Source organism: Crotalus tigris, unplaced genomic scaffold (genome assembly GCF_016545835.1).
Source record: "Crotalus tigris isolate CLP2741 ecotype Arizona unplaced genomic scaffold, ASM1654583v1 scf7180000017861.769447, whole genome shotgun sequence".
Lineage (NCBI taxonomy): Eukaryota > Metazoa > Chordata > Lepidosauria > Squamata > Viperidae > Crotalus > Crotalus tigris.
This window is the reverse complement of record NW_024096682.1, coordinates 21192-41149: the sequence shown is the minus strand read 5'-3', so window position 1 is coordinate 41149 and position 19958 is coordinate 21192. Positions and strand designations below refer to the sequence as shown.

Sequence of the window (19958 nt, the reverse complement as noted above, 5' to 3'; positions counted from 1 at the left end):
GATATCTTGGTTAGGATAAAACTGCACCTGGTCACTAGTAACACTTTTGAAACAAGTTTAAAAAGTCCCCAAGGGAAAAGGTAGCTAGTAAGGCATTGCCAACAAACAAAGTGTTTATAAATATTGCTCCAACAATTGTTCTGAAAGTGAGGACTTTTGAATTTTGACCCTCAGAGACTTAATCAAAGGTCAGTTATATGTAAGATTATTACAGTAAACCATGAATGGGTTGTATTGGTAATCCAGAAGGAATTTCTTGGCATCTGATACTCGCAAGTATTGTCTCATCTGGAAGACCTGTCTCAGAGTTGGATGACTCTGTCCTCCAAGGGTCTTTCCGTTCCACTTCAGAGTGTTCTGGAGTAACTGCTGCTTCATCATTTTATAATTCAGAAACCTCATAATTTTTCTTTAAGAGGAGGTGCCTGAGAAGAAGGCATGGCACAAAGTATACTAAAACAGTTGGCCATCAGTGAATCATTTCCACTCCTTTGCTTTCAAAGCTTTTTCACACAGCAAAGCATATGAGCTTTATATTAGAATGGGGCTTCTATCAGGTGTATGTGTAAGAAATTATATGCCTTAATTATAGGGAGCATGCAAAGGTGAAAAGCTTCGTTGATTATAGCTTTTCATAATATGTATCCAAACTCTTCATGGGTCTCCATGTCATCAGAATTGAGTTCAGTCTGCTTATGAGAATATACTATATGTGTAATTCAGGGTGCAATATTAGCATAAGCTTCTTTTATGCCACTGATATGTTGGCTTCATTATACTTAACATAAGGGTGACAACTAATTAAAAAGCTTGGGTGTCCTATTACGTAATTGACTGATTGCTGGGATGTCTTCAGCATTATTCTTTGTGAAGTTATCTTTCAATGGGTAGGTTTATTGCTTGATAAATTTGCCTACATTACATTACAGTGCTACATTACATTATACCTGGATTTATTAGTCATGGCTGTTTTATGTTTGACATTTCCAAAATTAGGCATCTTATATGCCACTTATGGTGGCACATTATGCATATTTTGTACATGAATTGGTGCTTGAGAGACAAATAGAATTATGAATGTTCACTAGTTTAAATTCACATTTACACTCTCCAAGGTAAGTAATTTGTTCCAACTGTAAACATTACAATTTCATTGGTGAAGTTGACACCAGCACAAAGCACTGCTGCATAGATTTCCATAGGTCAAAGATTTTCTTTTGTGTCTTGCCATGCAAATCTCAATACATATTTTTATAGTAGATAATAAATCATCTTGAATAATGTTATGTAACATGTTATTATTATTTATCAGAATTGTTCTACATATTTCTTAAATCTTTATATTATATATTCATTTAGGAAATCTGTAGAACATGTGATTTACACAAAGTAAAGAGCCATTGCCTGCTATATATGACAGGCCAATGATCAGAACTGGATAAAGCAAATGTTTATATTGTGATCTTACTTAAAAAGAAGCATCTAACTTAATAAAAGCCAGTTTCAATGATTCATATGTGTTGTAACTGCTGTGGCACACAAAACTCAGCTGCACAGTAAGAGCTGAGTTTTGTGTGCCACAGCAGTTACAACCCAGATGAATAATAGAAAACTGGCTTTTATTAAGTTAGATGTTTTTAGCCCTACCAACTCAGTATTATGTATGCTGATCAGCATTCACTTTCTAGAGTTTCAGATGACTCATCTGAATATCTGGATATTCAGCAAGCAGAACATTTGCTCTGCTGTTGATATCTGTCTCCCATTGATCATTTGACTTCTCATAAAATAACTCCCAAAATGGAGTTTTGGTTTGGCTTCAGCTTGGATTTATTCAGTTAGCTTGAAAGCAACTTTCTGGGATTTTTAAGAGCCCTATTTTGTCAACAGGGACAGATTTGATGCATGAACTATATATTATTGCGTTTCAGCACCTTGAGGCCTCTGGACAGCAGTAGCATAACTGAAGTTAAGAGGAATCTATTAGATTAGAATGTAACAAAATTGTTCCCCACAGTTTTGTAAGTAAATAATTTCCCCTAAATATATTATACCCATGTTAAGTGCAATAGGTTTTCCTGAGACTTTAAGGAATACTTTAAAGTCTTCCCTTTATTTTTTAGAGGTTATTCTATTTTCTGTGCTGGTGATCAAGGGAGCAAACATAGCACTACCTCTTTTCTTTTCATTTTGTTTTTTCACCATAAGAACTTTGTGAGGAAGGATAGACTGAGAAATAGTGCCTGGTCCAAAGGCATCCACTGAGCTTCCATGGCTGAGAACGAACATTGCTATTAGGTCTCACTGACTTCCTAATGTTGAACAGGAGGTCCCAATCCTGTGCTTATCATAAGGCTTGTGTGGTATACTGATTAAGATGTTAGGCTAGAAGTGAGGAGACCCCTATCCCTGTCCATTCTCAGATATAAAAAAATTCATCATGTAACCTTGAACTAGTCATCCTCTCTTAGTCCAACTTACCAACTTGGTTGTTGTTTTGGAAAAATAGGAGGAACCTCTATGTATGCCTCTATCAGCCTTCTCAGATAGACAGGAAACACAACTAGATGAATGATTTTTTCTTTATTGTAAAGCTATATTAGTCATCCCCAGATGACTGCTGTATGCTGCCTAAAATCATTTCTGATGAGATGACTGGCTATATAAATTTAATTAATTAATAATTATTAAATAATCTTGAAAGTCTGAAAGTAGAAATTTCCTACCATCTTCGTTAAGCTCTGAACGCCTTCCTCCACCCAGTTGTAGGCTATGGCCTCTCTTATCTCACATTTCCTAGGCATTCCCCCCTCCCCCATTTCCCAAATTTATTCTCATGTAGCATTACAGCCTACTCATGCTCTGAAATGAAAGACGGGAAGTACATGTAATACATAAAGAATAAATAATCAATAACTTTATTGTTAAAACATTCCAGATCTTTTTTCCTTCAAATGCTCTAAAAACAGACCTTGAATAAAAAATAATTCAAATGAAACTGCAAATGCTCAGAAAGCAACAGAGAGATGCTCCCATGGAGAAGCGTCAGACAAGAATGGAGGAAGAACAATTAAATGCACATACAGGAACAGTACAGTCTCAGCCCCCTCCCCACAGTTTTATTAAATGAGGCGTATAAACAGATGGTAACTCTGAGAGAAGATACATATACATCGTTATGCATTTCTAAAGAGCAGTGACAGATGGATAGCAGATTATGTTTCTGTTTGTATGCCAAAGGCCATCTTTTTGCACATTGGTATCCCTTCTTAAATTTGAACACAGGTCATAAGAAAGTAATCTCCCATCACAGTTGCTACAAAACAGTAAAGTGAAAATGATTGAAAACGATAGTCGGGTTCACCAGATGCAAATATAGTCATTTTACGCATATGCCAAATTGCAGCTGATGGATGTTCAACATGATTTACTCAGAATAAAATCCAATACTTAATGGAAGTTACTTCTCAATAAGTTTGCATGGGATGTCACCATTCCACAACTACAGTAGATAGGATTTCCTTTCCAGAGCTCACCATTCAACCTCCCATCTCTCCTTTCTTTATCCCTTTAAATTAAAGGCCTAATGGCTTGGAATCCAAAGAGCTGAAATCTATATAGTTTTGCAAGGGTGTTAAGATACTCACTGTACCTTCCATGATATATTATGGGTTTGAAAACAAGAGGGATTGTGGTGCTGTCCTGATTTCTATTCATAAAAAAACAACAACAGATGTTTGGAGTACATATCAACAATCTCGAAATCTCTCTCTGTTCTCGAGAGAATGTTGGCAGTCTGGATCTCTCATCCAGCTTCCTTTTCAGCCATAATGCTTTGACAATCCACACATTGGGCAAAAATTCAGGCATGTTCTCAGTCTATCAAGAAAAGAGTAGTTCAGTATTGACTATCGCAATGTAGACCCAAAGTACTGGGAAACCTCCACACAAATGCCAACTTCAGGGTGTTCTGCTGCTGTTTTGGGGATTGCTGGCATGCTAAAGGTATAAAAATTGGTATATTTTTCTCTGTTAATTCTGAACATTTATTCAATAAAATCCTCTTTGGCATTTTACTCTGACCTAACTTTACTGCCTTTGAATCCTAAAGAAACCCATTGGTTTCAGACTACTCACTGGATTGTCGACACACAGACTCTGTAACTAAGAGTTTGTTTCTTATCTTGCATAAACTGCTTCTGAAAGAAAGTTACTCCATCTTGTTCTCTATTTTTCCGGTCTTCATGTTTATTCTCTTTGAAATCTAATATTTTATTGCTCTAAACTTTCCATCAGAGACCCTTTCTGCCTTCCTTTCCTTCATTATTTCCTCCTGTTTTCTTAGTGATAGACACTAACTCTTATCTGACTTTCCTTCCATACTGTGTTAGAAGTCTCTGACTTTCCTTCCATACTGTAATAAAAAGCCTCTAGCAAATTCTGAACTAAAACTTGCTGAAGAAGTGAAAAATGTTTCCCTCATTTCACAAATCTCATAAAATCCCTTCACGTTTGCTGTCTTTTTTTCTCTTTAATATGTATACATGACTTGTTGTCAGCTCATAATACTACTCTTTTTGTCATTTGACCTGTCCTGCAGATGTCTCTGGTCTAGTAGTTCTCTTTCTTAGCAACCTGTTCTGTGGTTTAATGGGCAGAAATTTCTTACTTCTTCTATAAGAGGCAGTCCTCAACTTATGACAAGTGAATTGTGCAATTGTTAAGTGAATCCAGCTGCCCCCATTGATTATACTTGTCAGAATCTGGCTAGGAATGTTGCAAATGGTGATCACATGACCTGGGCTTCTGTAGCCATTGTAAGTGCCATTTGCCAAGAGCCCAAATTTTAATCACATGACCATGGGCAATTGGTTGTAAATTACATTTTCAATTCCATTGTAACTTCACATGGTGGGTAAATGAATGGTTGTAAGTTGAAGATTACCTGTAATGGTGTTTCATTTATGACAAGAAAAACTTACCATCCTTGTCTTACTCTCCCTAACGAAGAATGTTTTTTTTTCTTCCATTTTTTTTCTTATCTTTTGCTACAGTAAGTAGCAAAAGCCCCTTGCCAATCAATAATTATTTCTATCATAAATAATGGGTTGCAATGCCTTTGGAAAATTACTAAGAAGTTTTTCTTCCAGCTTCCTCTGAGGGGATTTTTCTTACTTAAATGGGCTCCTTAAATGTAATCATACTTCTTATATTGTCTGTTCTCTTTCATTCAAAATGATACTCAGAAGGCCAGACTCCCCAAATGATGGAAATTGAGGGAAATATGCAGGCATACCTATAGAAAAATCTGAATTAATTTATTTAGAAAACTTGATTTTCCAATAAACCAATTGTTGTTCCTTTTTGTAATGTTCTTTTTGCTGTCACGAGGACAGAAAAGATTATGCTTTATGGATTTGTTTATAAATAAGAGATGAGATATGGGATGAAGGGATAACATTGTAACTAAAGAGGTGAAGAGTTACTAAATTTTTTATACTTGTGATAATGAGTGGAAGTCACTATATACATTTCTTTTTATTATATTCTTATTTTTCTTCATACTTTCCGTTTTTACCTTCTCGTTTGCACTTTTCACTCTTTCTGTTCTTTTCATTCTTTTTTTTTTGCATTAGATTTTACTATTGTAACACACACACACACACACACACACAGGATTTTAGGAAATGAATGAGACTCTCAAAAATAGGCTTGTCACTGTCACAATCTCATGCAGCTTTCCAAGCTTCTGTTTCAGTTAATTAAATGTATTAAACATTTCTTTTGTTCCAAAGCTAATAAAATGTACAACAGCTGTTTGCTGGAGGCAGTCTTGAACTGGTAACAGACCTAATGACCTCAGATATGGGTGATATCCAGTTAAGTCCTCCTGCTAAGGGAATCAATGTCCTCATTTAGTTTAACGAAGAGAAGGACGAGGGAGGACATGATAGCAGTGTTCCAATATCTCAGGGGTTGCCACAAAGAAGAGGGAGTCAAGCTATTTTCCAAAGCGCCTGAAGGCAGGACAAGAAGCAATGGGTGGAAACTAATCAAGGAGAGAAGCAACCTAGAACTAAGGAGAAACTTCCTGACAGTTAGAACAATTAATCAGTGGAACAACCTTGCCTCCAGAAGCAGTGAATGCTCCAACACTGGAAGTTTGTTAAGAAGAGACTGGACAGCCATTTGTCCGAAATGGTGTAGGGTTTCCTGCCTGAGCAGGGGGTTGGACTAGATGACCTCCAAGGTCCCTTCCAACTTTATTATTATTATTTATTATTATTATTGATGGATCATCGCACAGTCAGCCGGATGTTCAGACTGGATTTGGCATTTTGTCTACCTATCGAGTCCTTACCCAGGACCTGGGATAGGCAGATGTGGATGCTTGATGGTATTACAGATATCGTCGCAGGATGGAAGCAGTTCCTAGTAAGGCCGCCTTTTGCAATTGACTAATAGCGAATTTGTCAATGCCAATGGTGTTCAAGTGGTGCTCCAGTTGTTTTGGGATTGCACCCAAGGAGCCTATACTATTGGTACTACCCTTGCTTGCTTTTGCCACAGTCTTTCTATTTCTATTTGTAGGTCTTTGTATTTTGTTATCTTCTCCAGTTCTTTCTCTTCTATTCTGCTGTCTCCAGGCACTGCCACGTCCACTATCCAGACTTTTTTGTCTTTCTTATCGACAATTGTTAAGTCTGGGTTGTTATGGTGCAGGTGCTTGTGTTGTTGTTGTTGTTGTTGTTGTTATTATTATTATTATTATTATTATTAAAATGGGAGGAGGGTGCCAAAATTGAAGATTTCTTTAGAACAGATGGTGGGACAGAAGCTATGGAATACAGGCTATCATTCATATGATGTTGGGTTTCATTCAGCACATTTAGTTTATACATTTCTTTTAAGGATGTGGAATTTATTGATTTGGTTTGATGAGTAATATGTCATCAAACTATAGGGTAAATTTAAATTGTGAAATAATAGGCTGATAACAAGCACACAATTTATTATTGCATAAATAATATTGCATGTGAAAATAATGGCCTTGCATAGTTTTGTGTCTGACGTAAATAACTAAATGAAGTAATTCATCACATTTCCACAATGATGTCACAACATGCTTGATATCATTGTGGCTTGCAGTTGATACCTCTGTGAAGCTGATAATCCTAAAAGCTTCAAAATGATATTTGGCTTCAAAATGATAATATTTGCCAGCTACCCTTGCTCTTATTGTATCCATAATACTGACCTTTAATAGATTTCTGAAAAATGTATTTTAATATTGATTCCTTGCTGGGTGCTAAATTAGATGTATTAATAAATTACAAAAGGCTACACTGTAATTCAGAGCAGTTACAAGAAGGACAGCTAGACATTATTGTTCACCCCAACACAATAGCACATCAACTCAATTTTCAACAAAGAAGTTTGATAGCATGCCCTGCCCACCTCTGTAAGTGTGTATAAGTAGACACCAACAGAAACCTCATCTATATCCAAGTTAAAGCCACTACTATAAAATAGCAATATTCTGCCATCAAACTGCTTTGTTCTCCAGATGAGTAGCTATCAAGGCAGCAAGGGGGAGATAAAAACCTCTCATCTCATTAATGCTGATAGGAAGCATTATAATTTAGTGAATAGAGGGCTTATATTGAAAAGTACATGATGCTCAGTGTTAGTGTCTAACCCTGTGTTTGTTACTTTACAGCTACATGGAAATGGATGTTTATCTTCTGAGAAATGAAACTAAATTTCTATCAGTTTTCTGAATCGTGCATGTTGATTCAGCTAAGCATCAGTATTCTTAGAACCAAAACTGGATAGTCAGGATTTCTATTGCTAAGCTAGATGATTGTTAAGTGAGTCCTGCCTGATTTTACAGCCTTTTTTGCCACAGTTGTTAAGCGAATCACTACAGTTGTTAAGTAACTGCAGTTACTTGTTTGCCATGGTCCTTAAGCGAATCCGACTTCCCCCATTGACTTTGCTTGTCAGAATCAATCTGGGAAGGCTGGAAATGACAATCAACTAATCTGGGACACTGCAATCATTATAAATATGTGCTGTTTACCAATCACCTAAATTTTGGTCATGTGACTAAGGATGCCACAATGGTCATTAAGTGTGAGGAACCAATCCTAAGTCACTTTTTTTTCAGTGCCATTGTAACTTTGAAAGGTTGTTAAACAGATGATTGTAAGCTGGGGATTACCTGTAGCCCCATCGATCAACAGTTTCAAATGGTAACATAGAGTGGAAGCAGACGAGCTAGCCATTGGACTAGTATAAAAAGGCCTATGGGCTCCAGATTTCATCTAGCATTAGGGAGAAAAAGATAGAGATGAAAATAAATCGCTGTTGCCAGACTACTTTCATGCTAAACTTGTTCTTTTATATTCTTATTGGGTGGCTTTTTCTGTTTTTGCTGAGCATACATCCTACAGCTATTCTATAGCTTTTTTTAAAAAAATATAGTAACATCAGAAACATCAGAAAGGTCATTCTTGATCTATCTTAGCTTCTGCTAAAATGAAAAGGGGAGACATTCCCTGGAATGTTGCAAAATGTCACATATAACAATTTTGTGGAATGTAAGGATTGGAATAAACTTGGAGACCACACAGGACACTTCTGTCTTATAATTATATTATATACACAGTACATATATACATATACATACATACATGATCCATCATTCAGGAAAACTGTCAAGGACTATATTTTAACTCAAGAATATTAATGAGATGGAAAATATCAATAGAATTCAGAGAATTGGAAAAGATTTTTTTCAATGTTCATTTAACAATTTTAGATTGAAAGTGTAAAGACAACTAAGGATCCCCAGGGCAAAATAATTGGCTGTAAAATGTAATGAACGTTAAGTCTAGTTTCTTTATACCTCAGGAAAACTAGCTATGCTGCTAGATATTCTCCGAGTTTAGGTCAGCACTTTTAAGAGTTTTGAAGAAATGGACAACTTACCAACATATCTGATTCAAGAATATTGATGGAACTCACTGAAATGGGGAGAAATTTCTGTGATGCAAACTGGTAATCTAATATTAGACCTGATTATATATTAGAAAGGAGAGTAGGCCTCAGGGATGAGTGCTCTCTCTTTGTTTCAACATCTACATCAGGCTGGTGTGTTAGTTCATCCATTGCCATGGGGTGAGTTACCATCAGTATGCTAATGATATCCAACTATCTATCTCAGCCTTTGGTGAGTTAAGCAATGCCATGAACATTTTATTCAGTGTATGGAGATTGTGAGAATCTGGATGCGGAACAACAGGTTTCAGCTGAATCCTGGAAAGACTGAGTAGTTCTGAATCTTGGGATGTATTGATTCTAGGACTATGCAATCTTTACTCTACTGATTCATCTGTATTTGGACTACTCTGTCCAGTTCTCGGTAGGATATTTATTTAAAAGAGAGATGAAGAAGTTCTGGTAGAATGGAAAAGATACCTCCAGATAGGGGAGCTCGCTTTCAAGCTAATTATTGAGGGTTTTAAAAAGCTTTAATTTTTAACTTACAAAACAGAAGAGTGTGGTAAAGTATACTTGCAATTTTCAACAATAGAAAAGGTTCTACTTACAATAAAGGACAGCTCTATTCTTAGTTGAAATTTAGAGCAGAAAAAGATTGGAGGATTGAAATGAAAATGAAGGAAATTCAGGCCAAATATTTAGATTAATTTCTTGACACTCGGAGCTGTTGAACAATGGAACACACTATGATAAAACCTTACTGGAGATGTTCAACTAAGAGCTAGAAACATAATAGCAAATAAGCATGCAGTGTTCATACTTTGGTTATTCAACTGAAACCCAACAGTTATACGCATAAATAATTTAACATGGAATAATCAAGCTGCTGTTTTAATTTATTAAAACATTTAAATCCTCTCCTTCCCACCTCTAATTTTTAATCAATTATTCCTAAGATGCTTAAGAACGTACTGTATGTAAAAACATAATCATAGTTTCAAATAAAAATTAAACGCATGTAAATTTGTGTACGTAATATGGAAAGATTATATGGTGGCAAATAATATAGGCTGAAAATATGTGCATTGCTGCTTGGTAGAAATCATCCTCTCTCTTTATTAGAATTCTTGTCCCAGATTTGTAACTGGATACAGAATTACTGTCCTGGAGGGGAAGACAACTTTTGTTTAATAAGCTTGCATAAGAAAATCTCTAGTCTGAAGACATGATCTTAAACATACAGCTTATCTGTAATGGTGTGTATCTTAATCTTTATAGTGAAACCTGGGTGCACGTTTATTGTGAGGATGAATTTGTGTAAGTCCTCAACTTACAACAGCTCATTTACTGACCATTCAAAGTTACAACAGCACTAAAAAAGTGACTTATGACCATTTTTTTCATGCAAACGTTGCAGCATCTCCATGATCATGTGATCAAAATTCAGACACTTGGCAATTGACTCATGTTGCAGTGTCCCGGGGTCATGTGATCCCCTTTTCTAATCTTTTGACAAGTAACTTCAATGGAGAAGCTGTCAATTTCAGTGATTCACTTAACAACTGTGGTAAGAAAGGTCATGAAATGGGGCAAACTCATTTAACAACTGTCTTGCTTAGCAACAGAAATGTTGTGCTTAATTGTGGCCATAAGTCGAGGACTACCTGTTTTCACAGCTCTGTTAAAGATACAGAGAAAGTTGCTAATAAAGTAAAATATCTCATTTTTATTTGATGTTCTCTTCTAGGACAGTTTCCCAGCGCGATTTGGAGGAATTCATTTTGTCAATCAGCCATGGTACATTCATGCCCTTTATACAGTTATACGTCCGTTTTTAAAGGAGAAGACAAGGAAGAGGGTAATTTTATTCATCTTTGTTTCCATCATATTTCCATAACTTTATGAAATGACTGATAGTCTTGAAAACTAAAGAACAAATACATGTTTCCAGTGTCTTGTTTTGTGACCTTAATTATATACATATGACAGATAAAACATTAATGCAATTAGACTTAGAATATTCTTTATTGGCCAAGTGTGACTGAATACACAAGGAATTTGTCTCTGATGCATAAGCTGTCATTGTACATACAAATACTAACACATTTTAGAATACAGCAAAGGATAAAATGGATTTTCGATTCATTGTTTCTTGAACGGCCCAAGTCAGTCCCATTTACTAAAAGCTGAATAGTTATTTGCACAGCTGCCTAAGCAGACCTGGTGCATCTTAAAATCACTGTTCTGAAATGGGGGAATTAAGCTATGTAATCTTGGTAAAAAGCATTATTTCTATATATTCACATAGTCCATGACAGATGTGTTCATTGGAATCTCATCCAGCAGCTTAAAGATAAGTGTTGGTTGAACACTAGGGTTCAATTTGTTTCTGTATTTCTCGTCTGATGCTTATCAATGCAGCATGTAAAAATAGTAAAAAAAAAATCATTATTCTACTTTGAATTGGAAGTGCACAAGGTGGAAACACCATTAAATCCACACAGAGAATGACATGCATACATTCACCTGAAAACCATATCTCTCACTAAGGTCCCAAGGTGTCTTTTTTTTTCAAGCTGCAGCCAAGTTTCAAAAGCATCTTGAAATAGGGAATTTAATAAGCTTGCTCTTTGGAAGCATAATGCCAAATTCTATAGAAGCTGAAGGCAGTTAAGTTCTTCAATTTTCCAGTTGCTTCTCTTTGTGACCTAATGAGTACCATTCTAACAGAATTGTCTGTCAGTAACCTCTTTGAATTCTTGTAAACTGTTGCTTCTATCATCAGTGATATTATCCAGTCACCTTGTCTTCTATTGATCTCCTTTTTAAATTGTTGCTTAGTATTCCATTCCAATTGTTACTTCTTGATCATCATATACATTCTTCAAAAGGCAGAGGGAAAAGCCTGGGTGTACTCATGTTTTTAAAGGCTAACCGCAATTTGTTGTGGTCTACCTAGTCAAAACCTTTGGGTAATTAATAAATTAATAAATAGTCATCTTTTTGGACTTTTTGTTATTCAATGGATCATGGGCATCTGAAGGCTTCAGATCAAAATGGGGAGAGATGCATTGCACCATTGGTCTTAAGCTCTGCCCCTCTTAGATATGCATGTAATTTCATGATGCACTACCATTGGGGTGGAGCTTGTATTGTGCCAATGTAATATATTTTCATCGTTCTTCCCTTTTTTTCACTGTATTGTGGACTTGGGTGATCCTAACTCTTCTAAATCAGTGGGTGCATAAGCCTCTTTACAAATATTTTAGTAATCCCTGAATGGAGCTGAAGACCTTAAGGATCCATTAAAAAAAAATCCTTTAAAAAAGGCACCCTGACATGTCATAGCCCAAAATAGCTTGAATGTTCCCCATAATTTGCCTTGTGCAATTGAGAAGGACATGCTTAGAGCTATTTGGATTATAGAAGAGGATTCATTTTCATTGGATTCCAAATGTTATTTGGAAGTAGAAATATGAGAATATGACTAATCTTCAGCAGCATCTTTAGGTAACCAATTGCATTTTTTTTTTTTTAAATCTTCTGAAACGTTTGGGAAATCTTCTGTGGTAAAAACCGCATCTTTGAACTGTTCAGCTTTTCAGATAGCTACATTTATTATTATAGATTCTGATAACTTTACAGCATGTTATATTCTTCTTTTCCCTAGATATTTCTCCATGGAAACAACCTCAACAGTCTGCACCAGTTGATTCATCCTGAAATTCTTCCTTCTGAATTTGGAGGAATGCTTCCACCTTATGACATGGGCACATGGGCAAGAACACTGCTAGATCACGAGTACGATGATGACAGTGAATATAGTGTGGACTCCTATAACACATCTGCAAAAGAAGTTGAAAAGGAGCTCTCACCCAAATCCATGAAGAGGTGAGTTCATGATGCCTTCGGAAGCAGGAGATGCCTAGGTGATCTCCCAGGTCAAATAGACAATAGAATAACAGAGTTGGAAGGGACCTCATAGGTCATCTAGTCCAACCCCCTGCTTAAGCGAGAGACCCTGTACCATTTTTGACAGATGACTGTCTATGCTTTTCTCTTACATTATGGGACCCTAATTTTTTTTTTTAAAAAATAGGGATGGGAAACTAAGTAAATCTTTGGATCAGATTGGTCACATGGCAATCTGGAAGTCCTTCTCTCCTCCTTGAACACCCTCCTCTGGTGTTCTTTCCTTTGCTTGGAAGGCAGCTCAATTCTCCTCCCTGTCCTTCTCTATATAGAGCAGTGGTTCTCAACCTTTTTAATGCCGCGACCCCCAACCGGTCGTAAGTCAAGGACTACTCAACCAGTCGTAAGTCGAGGACTACTCAACTGGTGCAGCACCATTTGCAGAATGGGACTTTTGGCAAGCTCAGCAGGGCAGAGACAGCCTGGACAATTCCTATTGGCTTTTGAAAGCCAATAGAATTAGACTCTATTCAAGAGTCTAATTCCTCTAAAAGGGAGTAGCACAGCTAAGGAAAAGGGGGAAAAATGGCGGACTGCGTTGTTTGGTGACCCCCGTGAAATGGTCGTTCGACCCCAAATGGGGTCCCAACCCACAGGTTGAGAACCACTGATATAGAGGATTAAAGAATTGCTTCCAATCTTGTTCAGATCAGAACAGTTGCTTTCAGCTTCCATTTGCAAGCAGAAAACTCCCTTTCTCTATATAGGAGGAGAAACAGAGCCTAGAGGAGGAAATAAAGCAGTATTATGGATGAAGATGCTCCCTCTCTGGATATAGAGATGTACTATTTACATGGCATCTATGCATCATTATGCTTGTGCATAATAAGAGAGGAGACCAACTTTTCATTCTTCAGACACTTCCACCAAAAAAAGAGAGAGGGAGAAAAACCACATTTGCAAATTTATCAGACCTGGGAAACTTGCTGTACCTATGCAAGCCACACTGACTGTTTTCCCTAGGAACTAAAGAATGTCCATCCTGGTAAATGTAGTGAAGCATATGCTCTCCAGGGCCTTGGACTGAGCCCTCTCAGCTGTCCTTGTTGCTTATCCTTTCCCCTTTCCCACCCCCTCATTGTGGATTAGTATTCCCTCTGCATTTGCTGATAGCTGTCACTCATTTCTCATTTCATGATCTCTGGGCCAGAACATCTACTAACTGGTTCCCATTGTTAGAACGTCATTACTATTTATTTAAGCAATGACAATAAAACTGATACAGGGAACCATTTAAGGATGAGTTGGAGTGGGAAATCAGTTGATTTTAAAGGTCAGCTTTGAAGCTGAGTGTTAGCTTGAAAGCCTTGTAAATAGGCAAGTTTTCTCACACATATGCAGATTTTCCTCACTTTACAGTAGGTGAATTTACTTTAGGCAGGTTTTGCAGGAACATGACCCTAGCACTGTGGTAGTGAACCTATGGCACGCATGCCACAGGTGGCAGCAGAGCCCTCTCTGTGGGCACACGCAGCGTTGCCCCAGTCCTAGGCCTTCAGCTGGGTTTTATAAACCCTTTTCGCTTTAGGCCTCTGCCATCTTGTGCAAAAAAAAAAAAAAAAGGTTCAATCAATCAATCAATTTCAACTTCTCGGAAGAAAAAAAAATCTCACAGAGTTGGAATTGATTGATTGAACTTTTTAGTCCCACCCAGTCTGCCGTTACCACCGCAGCAACGCCCACCCAATGGGCCACGCCCACCCGGCACCTGATGATACATAAGTGGATTTTGGGTTGCAGTTTGGGCACTTGGTCTCTAAAAGGTTCACCATCACTGCCCTAGCACAAAGCAAGTAAAGCCTGTGCTTAGCATGCACAAGGGTATAGTTAGCATGCATTCATCATACCAACTTGTATCTCCCATACTATTTATCCAGATGCTGCACAATTCTTTCAATACCAAGTTAGACAGTATTCCTGGGGAAGGAATTGCATATAGATCTGCACTTCTGTGCTGGGATCTGCATATAGAAGAGCCTTATGGTTCCACAGAGGTTGCCGTTCGTTGCTGAGCTGCTAAGCTGTGCAATATTCCAAATCTGCTGAGCTGAACTTTGCTGGAGGATAGCACCCATGCCTAATTCTACTTGAACTGCCCACATCGCTTCAGGCAAATGTTGCAATGCCCTCTTTTAGATCTTATTTTGTAACAGAGCCTTTGCCGTCCTTTTCACGTACAATATTCATGTGCAGTTTCATGTACAATAAACTGGGGACTTTCCCTCACAGGAACATTATCCTGTGTAAGCTGTCAATTGCCTATCAACTTTTGATGGAACCCCTCCTTATCCCCTAAAGCCCTCTTTCAGATGGATGGTATAAAAGGCTGCTCCCTAACCAACCTTTGCCCATTCCTCTGAAGACTTTCAGCTGTAAACTTTCAGATGCACTTTTTGCTAGTTGATCAGCTTGTCTTCCTAGCTATAGTGAAGACTTTTGAGTGGAGGGCTCCCGGGAATGAAGAGCGGGAGCCATATAAAATAAGAGGCAGAAAAGTGCTCTCTAGCAACATGGAATCAAACTTTTATTCAGCCTTTACCTCCCCTAATGGCAAAAGCAAGGCGAGAGGGAGGTAACTGGGAAGAAAATCACTCCCACCCATCTGGAAGTGGCAGCCTCAAAGTGAACCAGCTTTTAAAAAAAGAAGGTTGGCATTTAGGTGGAGAATGCATGTCAGCAAAAGCCACAATAGACTGAAAGGAGAGGCCTGCTGGCCAAATCTGACCTTTAAATCACTTTTTCCATTGCTGCTTTAAGAAACATGGCTGTATTTCTTTTCAGGAGGGTCTTGCATCATCCATCCTGTTCCCCAAGCATATTTTCTGGTTGCTGACTTGCTTTTTTATAATGCGAAGGAGCTTGCCTTTTTGTTGTTGTGAAAATGAGTCACAATTGGTTGTTGCTTAATATTTTTCTAGGTCTCAATCTGTTGTGGACCCCGGAGTGCTCAAGCGCATGGATAAAAATGAAGAAGAAAACATGCAGCCATTGCTTTCACTTGACTAGCAGTCTGAGCATCAAATATGAATTAGGGTGGAAGCTATTGCTTTTCAGAGCCATCCATCGAGAAAGAATGTACAAGTTGGAATCCTATTTTAACGTAGCATATTCTAATGAGGCAGCAGGTTTTGCCAGGCATCCTAGCTACCACTCAACTGGAAACCAGGGTGGGGAAAAAAATAAACAGGAGAAAATATCAATAATATATTCTCTTAAGTGCCAACCTGTTTGTAAATAGTCTTTTCCTTCTCTGTGCATTTGTAAGTAATGATAGGAATTATACTACAGGAAAAAAGAAAATAAAGTGGCCATTAATGTGTCCGATGAAGGCACTATAAAAGAACGGAATGAACTCAGACAAAAAATAGAAAATCAGGCCCTAGATAGATGTCATCCTTTTTATACAAAGCCATATCTCCACTGCCATACTGCTTTATTCGTTTCTCGCAGTTTCCATTTAGCAAGATAAGATCCATAAACATCGTAACTCAGATTTGCTGGTTTAGAAGATTGCCACAAACCTTGCCAGAGCTCATCACGGAGATTATAAAATAATTCACTGTGGGTTGGGGGGAGAAAGAAAAGAAATAGTTATAGAGACAAGAAGCTAAATACCATTTCTTGGTATATTTTTTGGAGACATCTGATTTTCACAATCTGAATTTTGAGAGCTGTTTGGTTCCTGAACATGGAAGAAGTCTCATCTTGGTTCCGTGTCTGAGAACTTTATCCTTGTGGAACCTATTTCGTAATCCTCTGCTCCTTCTACTTCGCAGATGGATGAATCGTTTCTAAACTGTACGAAACAAAAGTCTGGATACATATCTATATATTTTTACCAGTCTCTATACATGTAAAGTGTCATTGGTAGATAAGTATATTTAATCAAGGATTTATATAAAAAAATCATACCTATTTGGTGTGTTTAGAGTTTATTATATATTGTATATTAAGGCAATGTCATTGTTAACTTAGTAAAATATTAAGTACATCATCCTCCTTGGAGCAAAACTCAATTGTTAGAAGAATGGTGTGCTAAGGCCATCTTTTGTTTGTGATGTAATTGTGTAGATGAGATATGTGCCATATTAGACTGAAATAACATTTTTACCTCAGAAGATCAAACAGTACCTGAAGTGGACTGTAGTTTAGGAGTGTGTCTTCATCTTTGATTGTGCTGATCTGCATGTGTATTTCTGCCGTACATCAAAACAAGAATTGCACCCTACAACTATCTTTCCTTCAGAAAGATTTAATATTACAATATAGTTGAACAGGAATGACAAGATCTCTTGCTTGCAAAAAAAAAAGTATTATGAATAAGCTTTCAAGGATACTTGAAATCCTTGGCCATGATGGGATTCATTGTAATCCTAATTTTAAAAGGTCTTTGGTTGAAAAAAAAAAAGCATGAATATGTTCTGATCACTCTGCTCAATTCAAAGATTATCTCTGCAGGCTTCATGGGTAAACTATTACATCTCATGTTGGCTCTACCATTGTTGTGTGATTCAGACGTTTACTCTTTTCATCAGAAACATGTTTTCTGGTGAGTCATTTCCATTACTAATTACTATTAATATAATGTGAGGCTGTAGTACCCGCTAGACCATTTTATATGCAATTGAATGCTAAGATAAGAAAGGCGCATTTGCCTTAATTTCTCTTTACCTTGTGTTGATTTTGACAGTTGTGTTCTTCATAGTCACAGGCATTAACTTGATTGTGTTATTAAATCATCCTCATTTTGGTGGTATAGGGCTACATACAAAGTTACACCATAAACTTCCATCTCTCTTGTGGAGTGTCCTCAGGAGGATCCTTGTAGGGGTGAGCATAAGACTTCAGTAAGAAAGTTCCACTTGGAATGTATACTTTTTATATCTAAAATGTCCTATGTATTAAGCAGAAAATTCTCAGTGGAAGAATGTTGAATTATTGCATCAGAACTGATCGCTACTGGTAGAAATGACTTAGCAAGACTTGATGCTGATCACATCAGAGTTCAAGGCATGTCTCTGAAACAACACTTGCATCTCTTAGGATATGCTACAGCTTCCTTGGAAGGATTACAAAAAGTAAGCAAAAGGTGAAGTCTTCTTCACATTGAACTTGACATGGTGATTATTCATGATTTTTTCCTGAATAATCACTGCTACTGCCTTCTTTTTTATTTCTTTATTTTTGCTTCCTAGTCTAGCTTATAGCTTGAGATTTCCTGAGGGTCTGTCATCCAAATATTAAAAAGATCCAATCTTATTTCACTTTCCTGGCCAGCCATGTGTTATTATGTATGGTCACTTGCTGAGACATTAGAGCAGGAGTCCCCAACCTGTGGGCCATGGTCCACTACCAGTCCATGGTCTGTTCACAACTGGGCCATGTGAGTGGCTGGCTGGTGTGAACGTGTACGTGCTCGCACACAGCCCCACTCGTGTGAGTGCCACAGGTGCTTGCGGTTCCACTCGTGGGCACTTGCAGCTCCACTTGCGTGAGCATTGTGAGTGCGCATAGCCTCACTCGCAAAAGCAACAGGTGCTCATGCACACACACACGTGTCTGCCCCTCCTATACAACCATCACCTCTTCCCCCCGCCCCCCCCCGGGCTGCTAATCCGGAAAGATTGGGGAACTCTGCATTAGACTACATGTCAATGCATTCAGAATTACTGCTGAAAAGATATTGAACTGGCAATAGCAATCAGTCTACTTTCTTTAGTCAAGTACTTATATAAATCATGTTTTGAAGCATATTTGTCACATTCACATTTTCTGTTTTAAGTGCATAGAGAAAAAGAAAATGGCCAGTTTTTTGGCATCTAATTTTGGCTTTAACCTATCTTCTTGTACCGTCACCATCAGAAGGAAGAACTTGACACATCTGTACTGTCCCAGGGTAATTTCAGGCTAATAAGTTAGAAGTAAGTCAGTTAATTTATATTTGTCCTTTGAAGGTTCTTGAACTTAAAAGTCTTCTGAGCACCTTCTGTACATTCTTGTAAGGCTTTATAGGAATAAAAAACAGCTGGACAATTAGACCTTGGTACACATAGTCCTCAACTTATGACCACAATTGAGCCCACGGTTTTTGTTGATAAGTGAGACATTTATTGAGTTTGGCCCCATTTAACAACCTTTCTTGGAACAGGTAATTGAATCACTGCAGTTAAGTTAGTAACACCGTTGTTAAGTGAATCTGACTTTGTTTGTCAGAAACTCACAAAAGGTGATCACATGACCCCAGGACATTATAATATAACGATCATAAATATGAGTCAGTTGCCAAGTATCTGGATTTTGATCACATGACATGGGGATGCTGCAATGGCTGTAAGTGTGAAAAATAGTCATAAGTCATTTTTTTCAATGCTGCTGTAACTTTGAACAGACACTAAATGAACTGTTATAAGTCAAGGGCTACCAGTCCTATCATCTGGTAGAATTAGGATGGTAGAAAAAAATATCTTTTTGGATCTAATGCTCAGCAATACAAGCAATAATTATACAAATACATTCCCCCCCCTGTAAAATAGGAACAGAACAAAGGCACTTGGCTTTTCAATATTTTGCAATATTTTGAGGGCAGTATCAAAACACCTTCATCAATTACATCATAATGTTTATGGAACAGAAGAGAGAAAATGTTTAATATGTAAAGAGTTATGTTCGATGTAGTTCGTTAACTCTATTTAATTTTAATTACATGTTAATTTATCAGTTTCATCTAGATTAATTAAATCAAATTTAGTATTCTGGCTCTGCCCAATTTTTGGAATAATGCCATTTAAAAGCCACTTGTGAAGATTAATCCAGAAAGGAGTGGAATGAGTGATCCTTCTGTGGATCATTGGGCTGGAGTGAAAATGTGATTAAATTGCCTTTTAATTCCAGAGATGGTTTGGGATAAAGGGCTTCCCTGTAGTACCAAATCTCTCTCAAATGATTTGAAAGGGAACAGCCTATAATCTTCACTTCAGCTA

The 19958-nt window shown here is 37.4% G+C and overlaps 1 protein-coding gene across 1 annotated transcript in view; it reads left to right on the top strand.

Moving 5' to 3' along the window:
* Positions 1–19227, top strand: part of CLVS2 (clavesin 2) — a 48335-nt gene extending 29108 nt beyond the window's left edge. Inside the window, exons 3-5 of the mRNA XM_039343536.1 lie at positions 10754–10864; positions 12677–12897; positions 15897–19227. Coding sequence (XP_039199470.1) covers positions 10754–10864; positions 12677–12897; positions 15897–15984 — 420 coding nt within the window. The 3' untranslated portion in view covers positions 15985–19227. The remainder of the gene's footprint in view (positions 1–10753; positions 10865–12676; positions 12898–15896) is intronic.
* The last annotated feature ends 731 nt before the right edge of the window (positions 19228–19958 follow it).